This window comes from Pseudorca crassidens, chromosome 2 (genome assembly GCF_039906515.1).
Source record: "Pseudorca crassidens isolate mPseCra1 chromosome 2, mPseCra1.hap1, whole genome shotgun sequence".
Taxonomy (NCBI): Eukaryota; Metazoa; Chordata; class Mammalia; order Artiodactyla; family Delphinidae; genus Pseudorca; species Pseudorca crassidens.
This window is the reverse complement of record NC_090297.1, coordinates 144,640,347-144,661,553: the sequence shown is the minus strand read 5'-3', so window position 1 is coordinate 144,661,553 and position 21,207 is coordinate 144,640,347. Positions and strand designations below refer to the sequence as shown.

Genomic DNA, 21,207 nt, shown 5'->3' with positions numbered 1-21,207 from the left:
GATTTTTTAATTTAACATATTAAGAATTTGTTGCTTTTTTTTTTTTTTTTGCGGTACGCGGGCCTCTCACTGTTGTGGTCTCTCCCGTTGCGGAGCACAGGCTCCAGACGCGCAGGCTCAGCAGCCATGGCTCACGGGCCCAGCCGCTCCACGGCATGTGGGATCTTCCCGGACAGGGGCACGAACCCGTGTCCCCTGCGTCGGCAGGCGGACCCTCAACCACTGTGCCACCAGGGAAGCCCCAGAATTTGTTACTTTTTAAATGAACTAATAAATATTTTAAAAATTTAGGCATTTTCATTCTAATACAGTAACTATCAGTTGATATAATAATCCATATAAACAAAAAAAGCTCTTTGAGGACTTCAATAATGTTTGAAGAGTGTAAAGGGATTCTGATACCAAATAGTTTCAAAACTACTGCTCTGATATCAGCCTCACATTTGATAAGAAAAAGTAAGTTGTAAATGTCTTTCAGGTATAAGGCAAAAGGTGTATTAGGTATGTATAGATGACCTGTTCACATTTCAGAGTGCTCCTGTACTTGTTATTCGTTCTGCTTGGAATATCCTTCCTCTAGATTGCTGCCTCTTCTTCAGCACCCAGTTTCAGCTCAAATGTCACCTACTCAGTGAGGCCTTCCCTGATCACTCTACCTAAGCAGCTCACTCAGGTCATCATCACAATGACAAAACTGTTCTATTTTTCCATAACATTAATGAGCAGCTGAAACTACTTTGTGTTTACATCACAACAGGTCATTCATCTTTTCCACTTCTGTATTCCTGGTGCTTGGAATAGAGTCTGGACATGATGGATATTCACTAAGTATTTCTTCACTAACTATATAATAACTTTTTTTTAAATAGTATCTTTTTTTTTTTTTTAATTTTTGGCTGCGTTGGGTCTTTGCTGCTGTGCTCGGGCTTTCTCTAGTTGCAGCGAGTGGGGTCCACTCTTTGTTGCAGCGCGCAGGCTCTCATTGCAGTGGCTTCTCTTGCTGTGGAGCACAGGCTGTAGGCGCATGGGCTTCAGTAGTCGTGGTGCGTGGACTCAGTAGTTGTGGCTCGTGGGCTCTAGAGCGCAGGCTCAGTAGTTGTGGTGCATGGACTCAGTTGCTCCGCAGCATGTGGGATCTTCCCAGACCAGGGCTCGAACACGTGTCCCTTGCATTGGCAGGTGGTCTCCCAACCACTGCATCACCAGGGAAGTCCAACTAACTATATAATAACTTTGATAACAACTCAAAGTTTAAAAGTCTGTTACACTCCTCTAGGGTCAATAAACTGCAAGTTAGAAGCCTGCAGTTTTCTTTCCTTTTTTTCTTCTTTTTTGGTCTAATAATATTTTTTTAAATTCTTAATGTCAGCATTAAGAATATGTTAAGAATATATAGTCTTGTATGGTGAAATAAACAGAATAATCCAATTCTCCAGCTTCTTCCCCCCACCCCCCACCCCCAAATTCCGATGTCACACCATTGGTCATACACTCCTGGAATGTTACCATCTACTGGTACCAAGGGGCTACTCCTTTTAGATGGTGAGTGCACCCTTCGGTTCACCACAGTCATCACGTGAAGTCACTTCTCTCATTGACAATGCCTCCCTGGTCCCTGAAGGCATTTGGGTTTGCAACTCCTGCTCTGGGGCTAGCTCTTAAAACTTATAACCTTTTTCAGAACAAGTCACATGTGGTTGTGGTAGCAGACAGGTGGAAACAGGATTAAATAAATTCTTAAGGTCTTTTTTGGCCAGTTTCTCTAATTTGTTTAAGATCCAAAATTGATGGAGATACTAACATAAAAATCCATCCGTATTGGTTGAGATATTTGATCTCAAGCCAGGTCATCACTTCTGGGGGAAGAGGTAAATGCTAATCTGAAAAAGACGTACTTGCTTATTCACACTGATACATCTAGATAGGTCCTTCAGACTTTCCTATTGCACTAATTTGGTATTTTTAAACATCACAAATCACAAGTATACCATATTAAAGGATGGTATGTGAAAAACTGCTTCTACGTAAACTATTAAATGTTTACTGGTCATCAATAAGAAAAAAATGCTAACTTTCAAAAGCACAAATAGGAACTGTCTTTACTCAGATATTTCGCTTCCTCAATTATTGCCACACCTACTACTTTCGATCAGTGAATTAAAGACTATATGCTTTCTATTCTCTAATCTCCTTTTCCAATGAGTAATCCTGGAATTCTGAAGGCTTCATAAGAGCAGCTGAAGAGAAGAATGTGATGTATTAATAAAATATAAAGGAAGACTGTTGGTGATTAACTCTTTCAAGTCTTATCCAAATTTAGCAGAGGTTCTTAATGTAAATGCTACTTTTTATTAAAAAAAATCATAGTCATCTGATTATAAAACCAAAACTTGCTCCTAGCAGGATATACAGAAATTTGTAAAAAAGAAAACAAAAATAAGATAACCATCTTACCAACCAGAGACAATACTTCGATATATATCTTTCTAGTCTTTTTTCTATTCCATAAATATAAATACTTGTTTTTTAAATAAATCTATATCATATAACCCATTATGTAACCTATTTCCAAATATATTTCTAAAATATATGCGTTACAAAAGCTGATACAGTATTTCGTTGTACGGTCATATCTATCTTACTAGCACATTGGTCGGAATTTAAGTTGTTACTAATTTTTTTGGTTACGATAACCCTATAACTAGCATCCTTGTAAGTAAATATCAGTACACATTGCTGACTCCTTAGGATAAGTTCTTATAAGTGGATTTTCTAGGTCAAAGGAATGTACATGTTTGAAGCAAAATACATATTACCAAAATGTCCTCCAGAAAGCAATGCTACTTCCCCATCAGTCACTAAAGGGAATAATATATATTTTTTAGAGAGGATAATCAAGCAAGTCAAACACAGTCATAAAACTATGGTCAACATTTCATCAAAAAAAAATATACACACACACACACACACACACACACACACACACACACACATAGATATACTGTTTTGTAAGATAGTAGACTATGACATCCCAAAGAAATTAAAATTGGTTTCAACTCAAGTTACTGTCTCTGTCAAACTGTGCACAGTTCTACTGCCAAAAAGCTAAACTTGAGAAGACAGTAAGAAAGCAGCAATTTAGTATTAGGACTGTATGTCTGGGGAAGGCTGTTCAGTAGACAAAGCTTCTGCTCCCCAGTGAAGCCTTCCCCAACTACTCTAATCCCATGCTGATCCTGTCCTTCTGGAAACTCTAATTTCATTTACAGTTAATGCCAACATCTGTACTTAACTTTTCTGTTTTATGGATTTAAGTCCTGTTTTCCCAACATGACGGAAACCCTCTTGGAAAATACACCTTGCAATTTACATTTTTCTGTATCCCTTAGTGTTTTACATACACAGATGAGTTATTCCTTCAAAACCTCTTCCTGGGAAGCCAAATTATAAAAGGCCTATGCTTACTTTGACTGTGCAGAGAAGTTAGCAGCAGCAAAAACAGCAGCTTCAACTTCTACGTTATCATGTGAATCCAGACTCTGACGAATACTATGATGAGCATTCTTCCTCTCAGGAATTATTGATGCCAGACTTCCCAACATCCTGCACAAACAGAGAAACCCAAGAAGAATGGAAATACAATAAGCTCAAGGTCAGAAAAGGAAGAAACAGGCAAAGCTAAATTACCAAAACTAAAGTTTACAGGTCATTCCATAAATCTCAGGTTAATAAAGTATCAATTTTAGAAATCAAGCAGTGACTCAAATTCTAAACACTTTTCCATACTTCAATATGTCAGAAAAACTAACATGGCTTATTTAACACAAGTAAAACTTTTAAGAATCACCTTGAAGTACATGCTGAGTACCAAAGACAGCCCAGAAAAAGAAACTTTTAAATTATTAAAGCATCAAAATATCAATTTTCCAGTGTTGTATAAAGAAGTCCATTTCAGCAAAGCATTAAGAGTTCAATACTTTTGTTATTCAGCAGATCCGCAAAGTAAAAAGTAAGACTTCCCCGTCTTTTTTTCAACATCAGTGATTACTTGTATCATGATTTTCAAATCTCTCCTCAATATCAAGAGAAAAGAGGAGAATGCTCCCTGGGGCTCATATCAGAATTGAGGAAGGAAGAGTTTAGGAAAGTGAGTTTCAAACAATCCAAAAATTATGCATATAATTTCATAGATGATAGACCTAAAATGAGGATATTGGTTCAAGCTGGATATAAGGCTTACAAAATGAAATTCTAACAAAACTTAAAAAAAATTTTTTTTTAATGCCAAGAAAGAAAAGAAAAGGCTGAAGAAACTAATATGGTTATATCTGGCATTCTCCAAGGAGTCCAAATATAAATTATCATATACAAAAACAAGCACATAACCAAGGATGAATACAGAAAACTGACATGAAACAGTAGAACAAGGTCAGGAAGGTAAAAGTTCAAAATAAGCTGAGGCTAAGCCACATTCACCTTAGAGTTATCAGATCAGAACATCCACCCACAAAGAGAAATATTTCAAACGTAAGTTACCAAAACAGCATCATAGATGGTTAGCTGCAAGGCATTTACAGATTAGGATGGTTACCATATTTTCTCAGTGACTGTTAGTAGAAAAAATAAAAATAAATTCTTAATATTCAAAATGATAAAAGTAAATAGATTGCCTTTTGGGGATATATAATCACAACTCAAACAATCTTGTGGTGACTCATTAGCATAACAGAGTATACCGGAGTGTGATGGCTCTTGCTACAGGATCATTACTATGAATCACAGAGAAAATCCTCTTCACAAATTCATCCACATTTAGAATCTTCTCCAAATGCTTCTCACTTTGTTGAGTAACTTTAAGAACACATAGCCTCAGGAAATTGTTTCTATGAAAAACCACAGATAAAATAAATTAGACCACTTTATAAAGTAATATTTAATTAGGAATCAAAGCAACACTAATGATATTAATAAATTTTAGCAATAGGCCAATGTTTTTCAATCTTAATATTCTCTGTCTTACCACTGAAAGAGTTAAAGTCTGTACAGTAATCCTGTGATATCCATGGTGGGGAGCGGGACTGGTTCCAGACTACCCCCTGCCATACCAAAACCCTTGGAGACTCGAATCCCTTATACAAAATGGCATAGTATTTGCACATCCTCCCACACACTTTTAAATCATCTCTAGATTATTTACAATACCTAATACAATATAAATGCTATATACATCAATGTAAATACAATGTAAATAGTTGCCAATGTGTGGCAAACTCCAGTTTTGCTTTTTGGAACTTTCTGGAATTTTTTTTCCAAATATTTTTGACCCATGGTTGGTAGAACCCATGGATGCAGAATGCTTAGCTGCAGAGGGCCAACTGTACATGAGATGAGTACTAAGCATAAGCAGTTAGCAAAGCCTGCAGTCCTACTGCAAGGCACCAAAACAGTAGTAACAGAAAGAGAAGCCCTGGACCCCAAACTCAATCTCCTCAGTCATATTATAACCAAGGAGATGGTCATCTTCCTCTCAAGCTAATTCTACAACATCATTTCTCCAAGTCTGATTTGGTGTGTGTATAAGCACACGAATGCATGGAGAAGGGTGGAAAGAAGTGGGAGAGGGAACGGCAGAGGGAAAAAAATAGGTGTATATTCAGTGCTTGCTTACATGTTTCAGGCACTTCACAGTGACCCATAATCTCATGTAACATGTCATTTCATGTTATAAAATAAACTGTTAAATCAGAAACTTCTCCAAACTATCTGCACAAAGCCACAGATATTTCCAAAATATACAATAATATATTAAGGTTGTCTTAATTTTGAATTATCCTGTCCCCCAAAGAAATAAGTACTCTCTGACTTATATCCTTCACTTTTGCTTAAAATGCCTTTAAATTTCACACCAAAATTTGTTGCAAATTGCCACGTGCATCCATTAAAATGGTAATGAACCATGTGGAAGTCCTAAAAGCCAAAAAGAATACAGACCACAATATAAAATAAAGAAATATGAACAATGTGCTTTAGGACACCAAGGCCTTAAAAAGACTTACCCAACTCTGAAAACATCAGCTAACTTTAGGAAAGCAGAATTGATGAGAATGGGAAATGGATACTTCTGAAAGAGCCTGGGAAAGCGGACAACTGCTTCACACTGTTCACCAAGTTTGCCAGATCTTAGACCTATGAAGAGCATAAAAAGGGAAGAACAGTTTACAAATTTGTGGCTACAATAAGGCAAAAATAGCAAATATCAACACAGTATTACAGAGTAAAAGTATTTACACAGTAAAGTAATAATCATTCTTAACAATTAAGTACAATTGTAACTCATTACCTTTTCAAAAATAAAAATGGCATATGAAATAGTAATTTGGTAAAGTGTCACTTTTAGATATAGAATAATGAAAAAAACTATTTTTTAAAAAAGATTGAGTTGATAAAATATTTGGGGCCATAAGTAAACCTCAACAAATTTAAAAGGACTGAAATCATACTATGTATGTTCTCTGACCATAATGGAATTAAATTAAAAATCAGTAAGAGAAAAATATTTAAAAATTCCCAAATATTTGGAAATTAAGCAACACACTTATAAATAATCAATAAGATGAATCACTGAAAGAAGTGAAAGGGTGAAAGAAGAAATCAGAAGGGAAATTTAAAAAAAGAAAAGAAAAAAAGAAACTCAATCCTTAATTTGCACCATATACAAAAATTAACTCAAAATGAACCATAGACCTAAATGTAAGAGCTAAAATTATAAATTATATAGAAGAAAATACAGAGGAAATCTTTATAAGCTTAGGTTAAGCAAAGAATTCTTAGATAAAAAAAAAGTGGAGTTTTTAGATTAAAAACATCATAAAATTAAAAAGTGATAAGTTAAATTCTATCAAAATTAAAAACTTCTGCTCTTCGGCTTCCCTGGTGGCCCTAGTGGCACAGTGGTTAGGAACCCGCCTGCCAATGCAGGGGACACGAGTTCGAGCCCTGGTCCGGGAAGATCCCACATGCTGCGGAGCAACTAAGCCCGCGTGCCACAACCACTGAGCCTGAGCTCTAGAGCCCGCAAGCCACAACTACTGGGCCTGCGTGCCACAACTACTAAAGCCTGCGCACCTAGAGCCCATGCTCCACAACAAGAGAAGCCACCGCAATGAGAAGCCCGCACACCGCAATGAACAGTAGTCCCCACTTGCTGCAACTAGAGAAAGCCCGTGCGCAGCAACGAAGACCCAATGCAGCCAAAAATAAATAAATAAATAAATTTATTAAAACAAAAAACTTCTCTTCAAAATATACTGTTAAGAGAATAAAAAAACAAGCCACATACTGGAAGAAAATATTTATAGAACATGTATCTGATAAAGGACTTTATCCATAGTTCTTATATCTCACTTTTTTTTTTTTTTTTTTGCAGTATGCGGCCTCTCACTGTTGTGGCCTCTCCCGTTGCAGAGCACAGGCTCCGGACGCATAGGCTCAGCGGCCATGGCTCACGGGCCCAGCTGCTCCACGGCATGTGGAATCTTCCCGGACCAGGGCACGAACCTGTGTCCCCTGCATCGGCAGGCAGACTCTCAAGCACTGCGCCACCAGGGAAGCCCAGTTCTTATATCTCAATAAAAAGAAAACTTAATTTTTTTTAATGGGCAAGATTTGAAGAGAAATTTCACTAAAGAGGAAATAAGGATGGCAAACATAAGCACATGAACAGATGCTCATCACTGTTAGTCATCTATGAAATGTAAATTAAAAACCACAGTAAGACACCACTACACATCCATTAGAATGGCAAAGAAGACCGACAATACCAAGTGCTAAGAGGATATGGAGCAACTAAAACTCTCATACATTGCTGGTGGAAATGCAAAACTATACAGTTCTTTGGAAAACAGTTTGGTCATTTCTTACCAAGGTAAATATACACTTATTATACACTCAGCAATCTTACTTCCAAATATTTACCTAAGTGAATCGAAAACATCTGTCCATACAAAGATCTGTATGCAAAGGTTCACAGCAGCTTAATGCGTAATAGCCCCAAACTGGAAACAACCCAACCCAGTCTATCAACTGGTGAATGAATAAACAAACTGTGGTCCATACAATGGACTCATACTCAGCAATAAAAAGAAACCGATTACTGATACAACAACATGGGTGGATCTCAAAATCATTATGCTAAGTGAAAGAAGTCAGTCCCAAAAGACTACTGTATATGACATTCTGGAAAAGGCAAAACTATGGGAATAGAAAGCAGAAAGTGGTTGCCAGAAGATAAAGAAAGAGAACTGACCACAAAGGGGCACAGGGCAAGTTCTGGGGGTGAAAGAATTGTTCTAGGTAGTGGTTTCATGACTGCATACATTTGGTGGATTTTATTATATACAAATTATACCTCAATGAAATCTGATTTTTTTTTCCCCCACGCCTCACACAGCTTGTGCAATCTTATTTCCCCAAACAGGGGTTGAACCTGGGCCCTCAGCAGTGAAAGCGCCGGGTCCTAACCAATGGACCGTCAGGGAATTCCCTCAATGAATCTGATTTTTTTAAAAATCCAACAAATAAAAGGAGTTAATATTCAATCCTTAAAAAAATTCATTAAGGATGAGTATCTTGATATGGAATTAACAGTATCACCTTCAAATATTTTTCTTTTAGTATTTTGCCATTTACAAAATGCTGATTTTATCTGCACAAGAGTAAGTGCCCTAGAACATCTCTGTTCAGTAAAGTTTGTTCACTGTTAAAAAATGACAAAGGAAATGTTTGTCTGAGGTGTAAAACAAGGAATGTCACTTGCCATTCAGTTCTACAAAGATTAAGTCGCTGACCTACAGCACACCTGAAAGGAATTTAGGACAAAGAACAAGATGAGGCACTCTGTGCTTTAGGCAAAACAGGCAAAACAGGCCCTTAGATAGTTATATTTCAGGAAAAAAAAAATTTTATGAACCCAGATTCTTGCATCTTCCCACACTTAGAAAAGCACTAAAATCATTAACTGAGATATCTGTTCCTTAGACTAGCAGTAACCTTCTACCGAGACATATGTTGGATTGCACATACTCCTTAGCCAAAATCACATGTATACTGACCTCTCCCTCTGCCTCTTCAGAGCAGTTCCTCAGAGCTATCTGGAAGGCTGTCGCCAAGGCTATAGTCCTCAGTAAGACACTGAATAAAACTCAAATCACAGCTCTTATATTGTGTGGTTTTCCCCCAGTTGACAGAGGGCTCTTTACTGGTTGCCACTTTGTTCCAATACATAAGACAACCACAAAGTAAATCTGCACGTGCAATTTCTACAACTTCCTAATGAGTTAAGTTCTATAGGTACACTCATGTTAGTTATTTGGTACTTGGAAAATATTTCCTCATAGGAAAAAATATAGCACTATCACTAGTCATAGTACTCCATAATCTAATAACCACTTACAATAAAAGTTCCTCTGGGAAAATTAATTCAAAATTAACTCTAACTGAGATATTTAGAACATACCCCTTCTTTGTCTGCTCCCTTCTCCCTACACCCCTCACCCACCAACTTCCATACACACAAGAACTGCCACTAGAAGATCTAGGAGTCTTCTTCCCACTAAATGCACAGTCCCAACAGAGACACTGTAGGTTACTGGCAATGGCTCCTGTATCCTTGAAAAAGGGGTCAAGGGACACACAGATAGGGCACTGAAGGACACAAGGGAAGGGGAGAAAAAGAAAGGCAAGTGTAAGGATGGAGGTGTGAGAACAGAGAAGGAAGAGATGTGTGCTTATGTACTTGTGCTGGGGGAAGGGAATGCTGGGAGAACCCACAGTAATTGGACTTGTTTCCTTCTCTTCTCTCTCTCAAGAGTTGAGTGATACAAAGGATAGTAAAGTTCTGTTTGTAATAAATTAACCTTGGTTGGAATGAAAAAGGTAAAGTAGGAAGTGGTCTACATACAGGGAGTCTCCTCAACAGAATATGATCCACTTTACCTTCCCTTTAAAAACAGAACCACAGACCAAATCATTTACTTAAACATGCTGATTTAAAATGTACCAAAGATAATTTTGCATCTGGTCAAAGAAAGGTTTTGATTTCTCTAGTGTGGTCAAATTTTATTTCTTTAAGATAAAGTAGACCCTCATTCCCATAATAGACCCATCAGGGTACATGAGCTAAAGAATAGTAAATGTCTCGCTTATTTTCTGATATGAGTTTTATGAGAGAGGAAATGAGAAGCTAGGCTGGCTCAGAAGGTCAGAAGCTAGGGTACAAGAGAAGAGAGAAGTGCATTAAGGCCTGCAGTGCAGCAACAATCCTAGGCTGGGGCAGTATGGTACCCAGCTTGCTTGCTCTAGGCCAATTCCAACTCCAGTATAAGCCAAGCACCTGAAAATAGCAGCTCAGCACAAGCAGATCTTATTCTTAGAGGGGTTTAAGAGGTTATTCACTGTACTTCTGTTGCTAGCTACAACAAATCTGAGGAAAAATACCCTGATCAGAAGACCAATGATCATAAGAATGCCACCGTAAGACCCACTGTGGAAGGATGTGATTGCTGTTTCTACATTTTACTTTTTATTCTCCCACCAAAGCAACAGAGATCTCTTCCTTTTCAGTGTCTGGAGTTAAACAGTGCTCAACTTAGTTGCAACATGCAGGTAGACTAGGAAGAACTAAAATAAGTTGTCCATAAATTGCTTATTCAGTCAAAATCCATTTGGCAGCAATGAAATTCATTATTCTAAACGTATTTCTCATTTAAAATGTGCAGAACATTTTGCTACGCTAGTGGTTTATCAGGTCTGATTCTGCATCAGAAACATTTGTGAAATTTTTCAAAAATGTCTATGCTAGGGTTCCTCTCCAACCTACCAAATCTCTACAGTGGGGGCCCACGCATCTAGTTAGCTGTTTTGTGAAGGTAGGCGAGTAGATCCTCAAGCTATCCTCTGCCACTTAATCTTATTTGACTGAAAACTAGTAGGCTGCTGAATCTGGCCCTAAGAGTAACTTTATGATACAATGTTTTCAAAGGTTTTGAATTCATTGTCAAATATTAAAAATGAAATGAGATTCCACATAAAACCCAGGATTTCTGGGGTTTGGGGGGTTTTTTTGAAAATTTAAAGATCTGAAATGTCACTAAAGAAGGTGGGAGAATCCTGACTAAAGAAAGAAACATTGTAGTATTGTGGGTCTGTGTTGAAGGCCAGTTTGGGTTTGTGTCATTTCTGATAAAAGCCACATACCAAGTTGTATGACTTTCTCCAGCAATTTTTGTCTGCCTTTGGGCACACATGACTAAAATAGAACCTTGGATGAGAATTTAAAGTACTGGTAAGAAACTTAATGAAATTAATGAAATGAGGGACCATAAAATCTAAGCTGGATAAAGAAGTAAAAACACAAAGGGATTGAGAGGTAAGGGAAGTAGAGAGGTAAGTATACTGAGGTCTGAATGAAATAAAGAATGTTAAAGTAGCAGTTAATCATCATGATGATGATGATGCATATTAAGTGCTTATTCTGTGCCAGATACTCTAGTAAGCATTTTACATGTATTAAGCTCTCACTATACTCACAGAAGTTAGGTATTATTCAATAATTCCCATTTTAAACATGAGGACACAGGTAAAGAATAGTTAAGCGACTTGCCTAAGAAACAACAGCTAATAAATGGCAGAGATGGAATTCAAATCCTGGCAATCTGGTCCTAATTATTATGCTAAAATGCATTTCTAGCAAGCAACTAGAGGACAGAGGTTAAGATTAAAGAAGAGATACCTGAATGGGATTTCAGAGTGGTATAATTCTGAGGGATGACAAATTCCAAGGAATTGAAGAGAAATAACATAAATTATGGTAAACTTGGGATTTGTGATACATCAATCAAGTTTTCAAAACAGCATACATTGCTAGGTAGCATGTATCAGTCAGAGTTCTTAGCTGCAAGCAACAGAAGCTAACTCTGATGATTAGGCAGGAAATGAGTTTTTATTGAGTGTTTATTAAAGTAATAAGCAGTTTCAAGGCAAAACTCCTAAGAACACCTAACTCCACACTGCCAAACTGATTAGATGAGGTAAACTATTGTTGCTGGGAAGCACCAGATGCTAGAATTAGCTCTCCTATCATCTAGGAATGTAGTAGCCATTGCTGCTACTACTATACACTATGGACACTGCAGCCACTGCTGCTGCCAAGGAAACTGCAAGTACTCTTCAACTCTGCCTTCTTGCATCTCTAAACTAAATCACAGAGCCTGGAGAAGATTTGTCTGATTGGCAAGCCTAGTTCACATACTGTGCTTTTTTTTTTTGGCCGCACGGCTTGTGCGGATCTTAGTTCCCCAACCAAGGATTGAACCTGGGCCCTTGGCAGTGAGGGTGTGGAGTCCTAACCACTGGACTGCCAGGGAATTCTCTCCTGCACTTTTAAAAGGGAAACTAGGAAAGTGAGCTTTTGCTTCCACCTTGATGAGACAGTGCTTGTGGTGTGGGCCATTCCTCAAGCATAGAATGTTCACAAGATGCTAAGTGACCACCAATATGACTAATATCCACTACAAAGAACACTGCTAATACACACTACTACACAAGCACATTTTAGGAGAATTTGTTGTATACATTTGCTTTAGCTAAAGGGTGAGAATGATTCAAAATGGAACCCTAATACCCTAACATCTTAAACCATAACATCTTAAAGTCTATTCATTAAAAATGAGGTGGGGAGGGGAGAAATACAAACACAAGTATGCACCACACATTATACCAAGGCAATCTCACAACAGCTTAGTAAACTGATCATGGTAACATCTCAGTAAATTATATTTAAAAAGCAAGAATAAAAACAACTAATAGGATAGTCAGTTCAACTGATGATGCATTAATAATAAAGCATCCTTCCCCCAAACTTTAGAATCTGTAAATATACATGGTGAGAATGTACGTAATATTGTGCAGTATGCACAAATACTGATTTAGAATCATAAACAAATTATTTTTATGAATACCAACTTTTAGGAATATTTAATAACTTACTTTGTAAGTTACAAGATAATAGCTTTTAGCCATATGTAAAAATGAGTCTATGGATTTCAGTAAGAACTAAAGAAGGCCCTTGGATTTTTGGATCAGTTCATAGTCCATCAAAGGATCACCAGCCAGGCTTTAAGAATCAGTCCTTTATAATGCTGGTTTTTATGTGGCTTTGAGTTAAGAGTCTGACCTTAATTCTACATGATCTTACAGGTCCACTTCTCAATACTGCCACACTAAGTTTGGTCTGGTAGTACAGATTCTCAAGAGAAAGAATTTGATTGACTCAGTGTGGGTCACATGTCCACTTCTGAATCACTTATGGCCTGGAATTAGTCACTTGGTACAAACTTGGCTGCAGAGACCTCCCTCTTTAGTAGGGGATATGGGGATACTCACAGGGCCTCATATTTGTTTATCATAATACCAACTACATCTGTACCAATATGGACAGAGTAAAAGCAACCTGTGGTCTCTTCCAGAGTCTGAGAATTCAGATGTTTTGGAACATAGGTGAAGTGACAGCATCTAAGGGAAAACAGACAGTTGTCCTGATTTACATCAATTTCCTATTTCATAATTAACTTTTTCATTGAACATACCATCAAGTTTTCCATGCAACATTAAGTTCACCAACACCTCAGACAGCAACTCCACCCCCTACATTTCCTTCCTTCTCATTGCCCAGGTGCAAGAAAGGGAAACCACTCTCTTCCCCATTGCTCTTGGATCTCATCCCCCCCACAAGGCCAACCTTACAGAAAGCAGATAGGCTGAGTGACGTCATTTAAGGTAGACTCTCCTTTTCACCCAGGGTGAAGGAGATCTTGCATAAGTTTTCCTAAATCACTGGGACAACTTCCCATCAGCTGACCTAAAAATCTTTAGACTGACAGTGTAGAAGTTACATTAGTGAAAGTTACACTGAGTAAATTATGGGAGATATGTCCTTTGTAATGCCTATATTATAGAAATGATTATGAAATGTGTCATATATACATAAGTTATACTTGATTTGACACTTTGCTGTCTTCACAGCTCAGGCAGCATGGTTATCAGCTTAAAACTTTTAAAAAGGGAAGGCAAAATGACCTCTACATAGGAGCTAAAGTGACCTTCAAAAATGTAAACCAATCCATGTCAGTCCTCTGCTTAAAAACTTTCAATGTTTTCCCAATGCACTTTGCATAAATCCAAACTTCTTGTCCTAACAAAGCCATATTTGATCTAGCCCTGTCTGCCTCATGTGAGCTTCTTAAAGCTGTTTTGTTCACTAATATAGCCCCAAGTCTGAGTGCCTAACACAGTGTAGATGATCAGTAAATATTTGTTGAATGACTTAATGGCTATTATATAAAGGATGATTTTTCTGTGTTACTAACTACATCCTAAATGAACAGAGTTAAGTCAGCTTTAAAAGAGCATCCATGGACTTCCCTGGTGGCGCAGTGGTTGAGAATCCGCCTGCCAATGCAGGGGACACGGGTTCGTGCCCCGGTCTGGGAAGATCCCACATGCCACGGAGCGGCTGGGCCCGCGAGCCATGGCCGCGGAGGCTGCACGTCCAGAGCCTGTGCTCCGCAATGGGAGAGGCCACAACAGTGAGAGGACCGTGTACCGCAAAAAAAAAAAAAAAGAGCGTCCATTTATTCCTAGACAGATCAGAAACAAGTTGCTTACTGCCATGCTTGCTCAAAACGCTCGGAACAAAGTGCAATGGTTATAAACATATAACAGGTTATAAATGGCACCATTTCCCAAGTGTATTTCTTGACACTAGTGCTACAGATACTTCTTTATAATGTAGTTCAAGTATCACATCTGTATATCTAACTGCCTACCCAACATCTCCAGCTGGATGTCTAAGAGACATCTCAAATTTAACAGTCTCAAACTGATCTGATTTTCATCCACTCAGTAGATGGCAATACATACTTTCAAGAGCTCAGACCAAAAACCTCTGCGTTTCTCCTGACTACTTTAACTCTCACATTCTCATCCAATTCATTAGCTACTCTTGTTGGCTATACCTTCAAAATATATACAGAATCTCAGCACTTCACACAGCCTCACTGTAACCACCCTGGCCCAAGCCACTTTTCCCTGGATTGCTATTGATACAATTGCCTCCTCACTACAGTAGTCCCTCAGTATCTGTGGAGCATCCATGCATTCAAGTAACCCCACATCAAATTCTACCTGTAAAATACTCACCCAAGGCACTGCTGGGAGGATTTAACACCATCACTTAGTATCTAGGACAGACACCTGGTTTACACTCAATAGCCACCTATATATTTCTTACAGATCTGAAATATTCCTATTTCAATTTTTAAGAAGGAAAAATTGTGTTATATTTTTTCTTACTACAACTTCAAGTTTTTCGGAATTAAACAATTCTAGATTTCTCATTTCTTCAAAGTCCCATCCCAATTCTGTTCCACACCACTGCTCTACTGTCATTATGGGATGAGTCCACCTGGACCACAGTGGTAGAAAATGTCTTTACAGAATTAGTAGGAATATTAGATATCCAGACCTGCAACTCTTAAGAGGGTAATAAGGAAGGAAATATCAGAATGGGGAGGGAAAGATTATGTAGTGTATAAAAAACACATTCAGGGGCTTCCCTGGTGGCGCAGTGGTTGAGAATCTGCCTGCTAATGCAGGGGACATGGGTTCGAACCCCGGTCTGGGAAGATCTCACATGCCGCGGAGCAACTAGGCCCGTGAGTCACAACTACTGAGCCTGTGTGTCTGGAGCCTGTGCTATGCAACAAGAGAGGCCGCGATAGTGAGAGGCCCGCGCACCGCGATGAAGAGTGGCCCCTGCTTGCCACAACTAGAGAAAGCCCTCGCACAGAAACGAAGACCCAACACAGCCAAAAAGTAAATTATTAATTAATTTTTTTAAAAAAAGAAAGAATGCACAGGGAACTATACTCAATACTTTATAATAACCCATAAAGGAAAAGAATCCGAAAACGAATAGATAACATGTATATGTATAACTGAATCACTTTACTGTACACCTGAAACTAACACAACATTGTAAATCAACTATACTTCAACTACAAAAAATAAATTAAAAAAATAAAATTTATAAAAAAAACCACATTTAATGTTATGACTTTATATTTTAGAGGGAAAAGTCCTCATAGATTTGTTGAGAAATCAAAGCTCAACATCATTTTCTTGGCTGATGGACCTGCACTAAAGATACTGTGACTCAACCAAAGGAATATCTCATTGGAGTGCTGTGGCATTTTTATGTTGATCAAAAGGAGTTAAAAGCTTTTTTAAAAAGTCTGAGAAACTCTTATCTAGACGAACCTGCTGTAAATGTTTACAGGTTAAAAAACAAACAAAATAAAGAGTCCCCAAAAAGTATAAGATAGTGTCCAAGTCGGAGAGCTGGGAAGTGGCTCAAAGTGGACTTTAAGAAAAATCCTTCTAACCTCTAGTTCTTAATATATTACACACTGGTTGTAGTTAATTAAAAATTAACTGCATACCAGGTGACAAAATGGTTCCCCCATTCAATAAAAATCATTTAAGTACACTGAAAACAAAGGTTTCATTTTAATACTTCAGTTCTTTACTGACAAGTATCTGCCCATGCCTCCCATATCCATATCTAAGAAAGAAGGCAAATCTCTTTTGCATTTAATAAAGACTTCTTTTGCATACCATTATATCACAATATTTACAATAATCTTGCTAGCTCAATGGTACTTTACCCACTTTGCACAGAAAAAAAACAAGGTTAGGTTAACTTAGGTGACCTGTCCAGGATCATAAAATGAACGATATAAGAATTCAACTCAGTCTATCCAAAGCTCCTACTACTACACCAAGCTCCCACCACTACACCAAGCTCCCACCACTACACCAAGCTCCCACCACTCCAACTCCCGTAAGGAAATAGAACTCGTGGAATCCGTCTGCAGAGAATGAGCAGGGGCTCTGATTTTCGGATGGTCTTGGCCCTATTTTTAACCTGCCTAATAACCGGCAGGTAAGAATTACAGAAATTAAATGAATCGTTATAAGTCGGTGCAAGATTATTATTCAGCACCCTTGGTGAAGACCTGGTCTCAACTGAACATACTGAAAAATAATTTCACAATTTCAATTTATCGTTTTTAGAAACTGCTTGGAAAATCGGGAAACTGTGCCCTCAAGTGGTCAAAACGGCCCCCACTCGCTACTTTTTCACCTGTACGAGGCCAACCTAACAACGCTGCAATTTCCCGGCAATCTCGCAAAGCGGCAAAAGCCCTGGACTCACCAAAAGCACTGGCGCCAGCGCCCGCCCCCGCCCAGGGAAGATAGGCGCATGCGCCTTCCCGGCTTCTCACGAGGCTACCACCGCCTGGGGGCGCCACTTCCCCCCACATGCGTTTCACCCGCTCAGCCCGCTCTTTCGAATACCTTTGTCTAATTCCATAAGGGCAGAGTTAGCATCCAGCTCCTGTTCGCCATAGCCGGCATCTGCCAGAAAAGACTTAGTTGAGTTTGACGCCATGACCCGAACAGTTACTCGACTAGCCTATTTAGAAAGATTGCAAACTCTTCCCCAGCACCGCCATCTTCTTCCACCACCTTCTCGCGGATTTTTCCTCCGCGCTCTGTCAAGCCGTGTTACGCATGCGCTCTGGTCTCCCCGCCGTTCGCCAGCGCCTCTGCGGCCCCCCGCGCAGGCGCTCAGGGAGCTCAGGAACTCCAGGTTCCCGCGGCTGGGAGAAAAGGAGGCGGGGATTCGAAGGGGGAAGTGACTCGGACGCGCCCGGACGCCGCGGCGGGAGCCAATCAGAGGGCGTGACGTCAGTTTGGCGGGGAGTTTGGTGGCCGGGGCTTACGGTGGCGGGAGTTGGAGGCAATAACTAGTCGTGTTCTAAGGGACGCCACATAAGATTTCTGCTGAATCTGGGGGCATTTCCACGGCTTTTCTCTCAGTTGAAAGTTTTCCTCCGGCCCAGATGCTCTTCAATTCGGTACTCCGCCAGCCCCAGTTTGGCGTCCCGAGAAATGGTGAGTAACGGCCCTAACCGCTGCCTGTTGCCGGCGGGATTCACCTCCCCCCGAACAACACCTCGGACCAACGCCGACTCCAGTTCTGTTTCCCAGCCGCCGAGTTCTCCCACAGGCAGAGCGAGTTCGTGTTAGCGAAGAGTACTGAAGAAAGCTGCACTTTCGTGCTCTCGAGACACTTTTAGTCGTAATCGGGATTTTTTCAATTGTAGTGTAGGCTGACGGAGGGAGGGACGCTGAGTTAACTGGCCTCCATTACGGCTATGTCTGTTTTGCACATTAACTGGAAAACGCGTTCATGGGAGTATGTGTGGTTTTCTCAACAGCTATGTGAGATCGTCAAGACTCGTATTCATTGATTAATTCATTCATTTGTTGTGGAAACTTAGTGAGCCCTACTCTGCTATATATGACAGTGACTATGACCCGCTGTTAAGGAACTCAGTCAAGCAGAGAAGACAGAACATCTGCTTCTAGCATGGTCAGAATTTTTTCCTCCTGATTAATACATGAGCATAAAAACTCGTAGTTATAGAGCGAAAAATGCCCATAAGTACATTTCCCAGAAATGACCATTACTAATAGACTGAAGTATTTTATTCCAAATGTTCTTCAATGCCAGAGGTAATAAGTATTGTTATTTACAGAAATGGGATAAAAATGTTTTGTTTCTTTAACGGTAAAACTTGGAAATACTTCCATGTTAGTGTATAGATAACTGATTTATTCTCTCCAGTTCTTGAAGTTCCTTATGTTAAAACATTGGCAATAAGAATTTTGAGCTTAGGTTTGGGTGTCATCAACCTGAAACTTTTTGGTAAGTTTCTGATAAGGGAATTATTACCCAGACTAAGCTTGGCTGCAGGTGAAATCTCATTCATTTAAAGATGGACTAGGTCTTTCCGCTTGAAACCATGTGAAAAACAGAAAGAAAATAATGTGAGAAGTGAACTTTTTGTATTTAAGGCATAGGTCTAGGAGAAGGATATTGAGAAGGAGACTGGAGAGTAGTTCCTCCACTTCCTGCCTCCAATCTAAAACCCTACCATCCTTACCTCTTTAAATTATACTCTAAATGCTTCTCTTTCTGTCTCTCCTGTGACCTTGCTTAAGATACTTCTCTGTCTTCTGTCATGAGTGTCAGTACAGCATAGTAGTTATGATCTCTGTCTTTGGAGTTAAACTTGCTGAGGTTTAATTCCACCTCCACTCCTTACTTAATTTGTGTGACTTGGAGCAAGCTGTGAAGCCTTTATTTTGTAACAGATTTTCTCCTAATTCTACATTCTGTCTACTTCCCTTTTCCCTCTAATTCACAAATACTTATCAGGGAGGGGTAAATTTTCCCCTCTACCCCTCTTGAGTATTTATGGCTGGACTAATAAAATTGACACAAGACAGATTAGCAAGAGAAAAACAAATTTTAATTCATGTACATGGAGGTGTCATAGAAATGGGACTAAGAAATGGCCAAAGCAAGGCAGCTTTTATACTCGTCAGACAAAAAAATAAACAAACAATAAATTTGTGAGGAATTGACAGGACAAAGAAACTTAGGTTTGGGATGCTTACTAAGTGAAGAATCTAAACAGAGTTTGGGCTTCAGGTAGTAAAATAAAAGAAGTAACAAGGTTTGTTTACACACGCTTCTTGGCTCTGAATTCCCTATCTCTGACGTATTAGGGGGTCCTTCTACCTCCAGTTGCAAGGAGTGCACCTTTCATAAGAGATTTATTTCCTGCTTTTCAGGGAGACAGGGAGGTCAGAGTTTCCTTCTTGCATCAGCTGCTTCTCAAGCAGCTTCAATGCAAAATAATCAATATGCCATTGTGGCATGTTTTGAGACAGCCCACCCCGAGCCCCCAAATACTCATGTGTTGTTATGTGTTAGGCACTGAAATTCATTCATTGTTATATATAATGCACTGAACTTTATAGGACCATCTTCTTCTTTCCCCTTCCATGAGGGTGTTCCATCCTAGGCCCCTTTTCTATTTCTACCTACTCCCATGGGTGATCATAGCTGTAACGAGGGTTTCTTCTATTACTACCTGCAACCTTCCATTCCCTATACTTTACATCCATTCCTGTAAGAGTTGTATCATCCAGATGGTCAGTCCTGTAAGCATCTCAAACTCAAATACCCAAAACCGAACTCACTTTTTCCCCAAACCTGCTATATTACCTATTTTAGGAAATGCTCTCATTATTTTAAACTGGTCTTCACAGTCAGAAACCTGAGAGTCAATCAGAATTCCTCCATTTTCCTCAAGATACGCATTCAGAGAAGTCCCCTTAAAATCTCTAATCCTTCTTCCTCGGTATCCCCACTGATTTTGCCTCTTCACCATATCTTGGATCTGTCCTTTGCTTACCATTCTATTTCCCTAGGTTGGGCCATAATATGTTCTTGTCTGAACTGTAACAAGTCTCCCAAATGTCCTCTTAGTTTCCCTCTTTCCAGTTTATCCTCCACATTGCCGCCAATGATCTTTCTGAAATGGAAACTGATTACTCTTCTGTGTATTTTTAAATTGGTATCTGAAAGTTTTTATCATAAGTTTAAACAGATGCAAAGGATGTCATCTCTGGCCATATTGTGAGTGATGACCTTTTTAAATAAAAATGCTACTGCTACATCAGTCTTTAAAATGTATCTAATAGACTGTAAATACTGTAGTGATTTAATAATCACATCAATCATTTTTGAAAAGTATGAACTAATTCTAACTGCTAGATATTCTACATAGTTGTTTTTTCCCCTTGAGCTTATTACCACTTTATTTCTCCCACAGAATTTATCCTAATGTGATTTGATTTTAAGCTTGAAAAGTCATTTTATTGATCATGCTATCTTATTTCTCTGTGTAAAAAAATATGTTTAAATTGATGTTTTCTGTGATCATAAAGCTCTAAGTGTTAAAAGTTTCTTCTGGGTTGACTTATCATTACTATTTTTAGTAGTATGTCGTTGATCAAAACTATGGATTACTAATTTCAATAAATAAGCAAGATAAAAATTTATTGAAAGTCTATGTTTTAAAGAGATGGATTTGGGTGTTTATGATGCCTTTATTAAAGGAGTTATCCAATTGTCTCTTAATGGGGTCCCAGGAGTTTTTGTACCTTGAG

General features: G+C 38.9%; 2 protein-coding genes across 8 annotated transcripts in view; one reads left to right on the top strand and one right to left on the bottom strand.

Moving 5' to 3' along the window:
* The window catches only part of INTS7 (integrator complex subunit 7), a 92,390-nt gene extending 74,653 nt beyond the window's left edge, over window positions 1-17,737 (bottom strand). Inside the window, exons 1-4 of one of the 3 annotated variants that reach the window (XM_067729026.1) lie at window positions 17,476-17,737; window positions 6,057-6,186; window positions 4,737-4,883; window positions 3,466-3,603 (exon numbers count right to left, since the gene is read on the bottom strand). In XM_067729026.1, the coding sequence (XP_067585127.1) occupies window positions 3,466-3,603; window positions 4,737-4,883; window positions 6,057-6,186; window positions 17,476-17,569 (509 nt within the window). In that variant the 5' untranslated portion in view covers window positions 17,570-17,737. Of the gene's footprint in view, window positions 1-3,465; window positions 3,604-4,670; window positions 4,884-6,056; window positions 6,187-17,260; window positions 17,427-17,475 lie in introns of those variants that run through there. The other 2 variants (XM_067729028.1, XM_067729027.1) reach the window with 2 other exon arrangements.
* A 148-nt stretch (window positions 17,738-17,885) lies between these two features.
* DTL (denticleless E3 ubiquitin protein ligase homolog) overlaps window positions 17,886-21,207 on the top strand; it is a 40,399-nt gene continuing 37,077 nt past the window's right edge. For all 5 annotated transcript variants that reach the window (XM_067729023.1, XM_067729025.1, XM_067729024.1 and 2 more), the window contains exon 1: window positions 17,886-18,075. In XM_067729023.1, coding sequence (XP_067585124.1) covers window positions 18,024-18,075 — 52 coding nt within the window. In that variant the 5' untranslated portion in view covers window positions 17,886-18,023. The remainder of the gene's footprint in view (window positions 18,076-21,207) is intronic.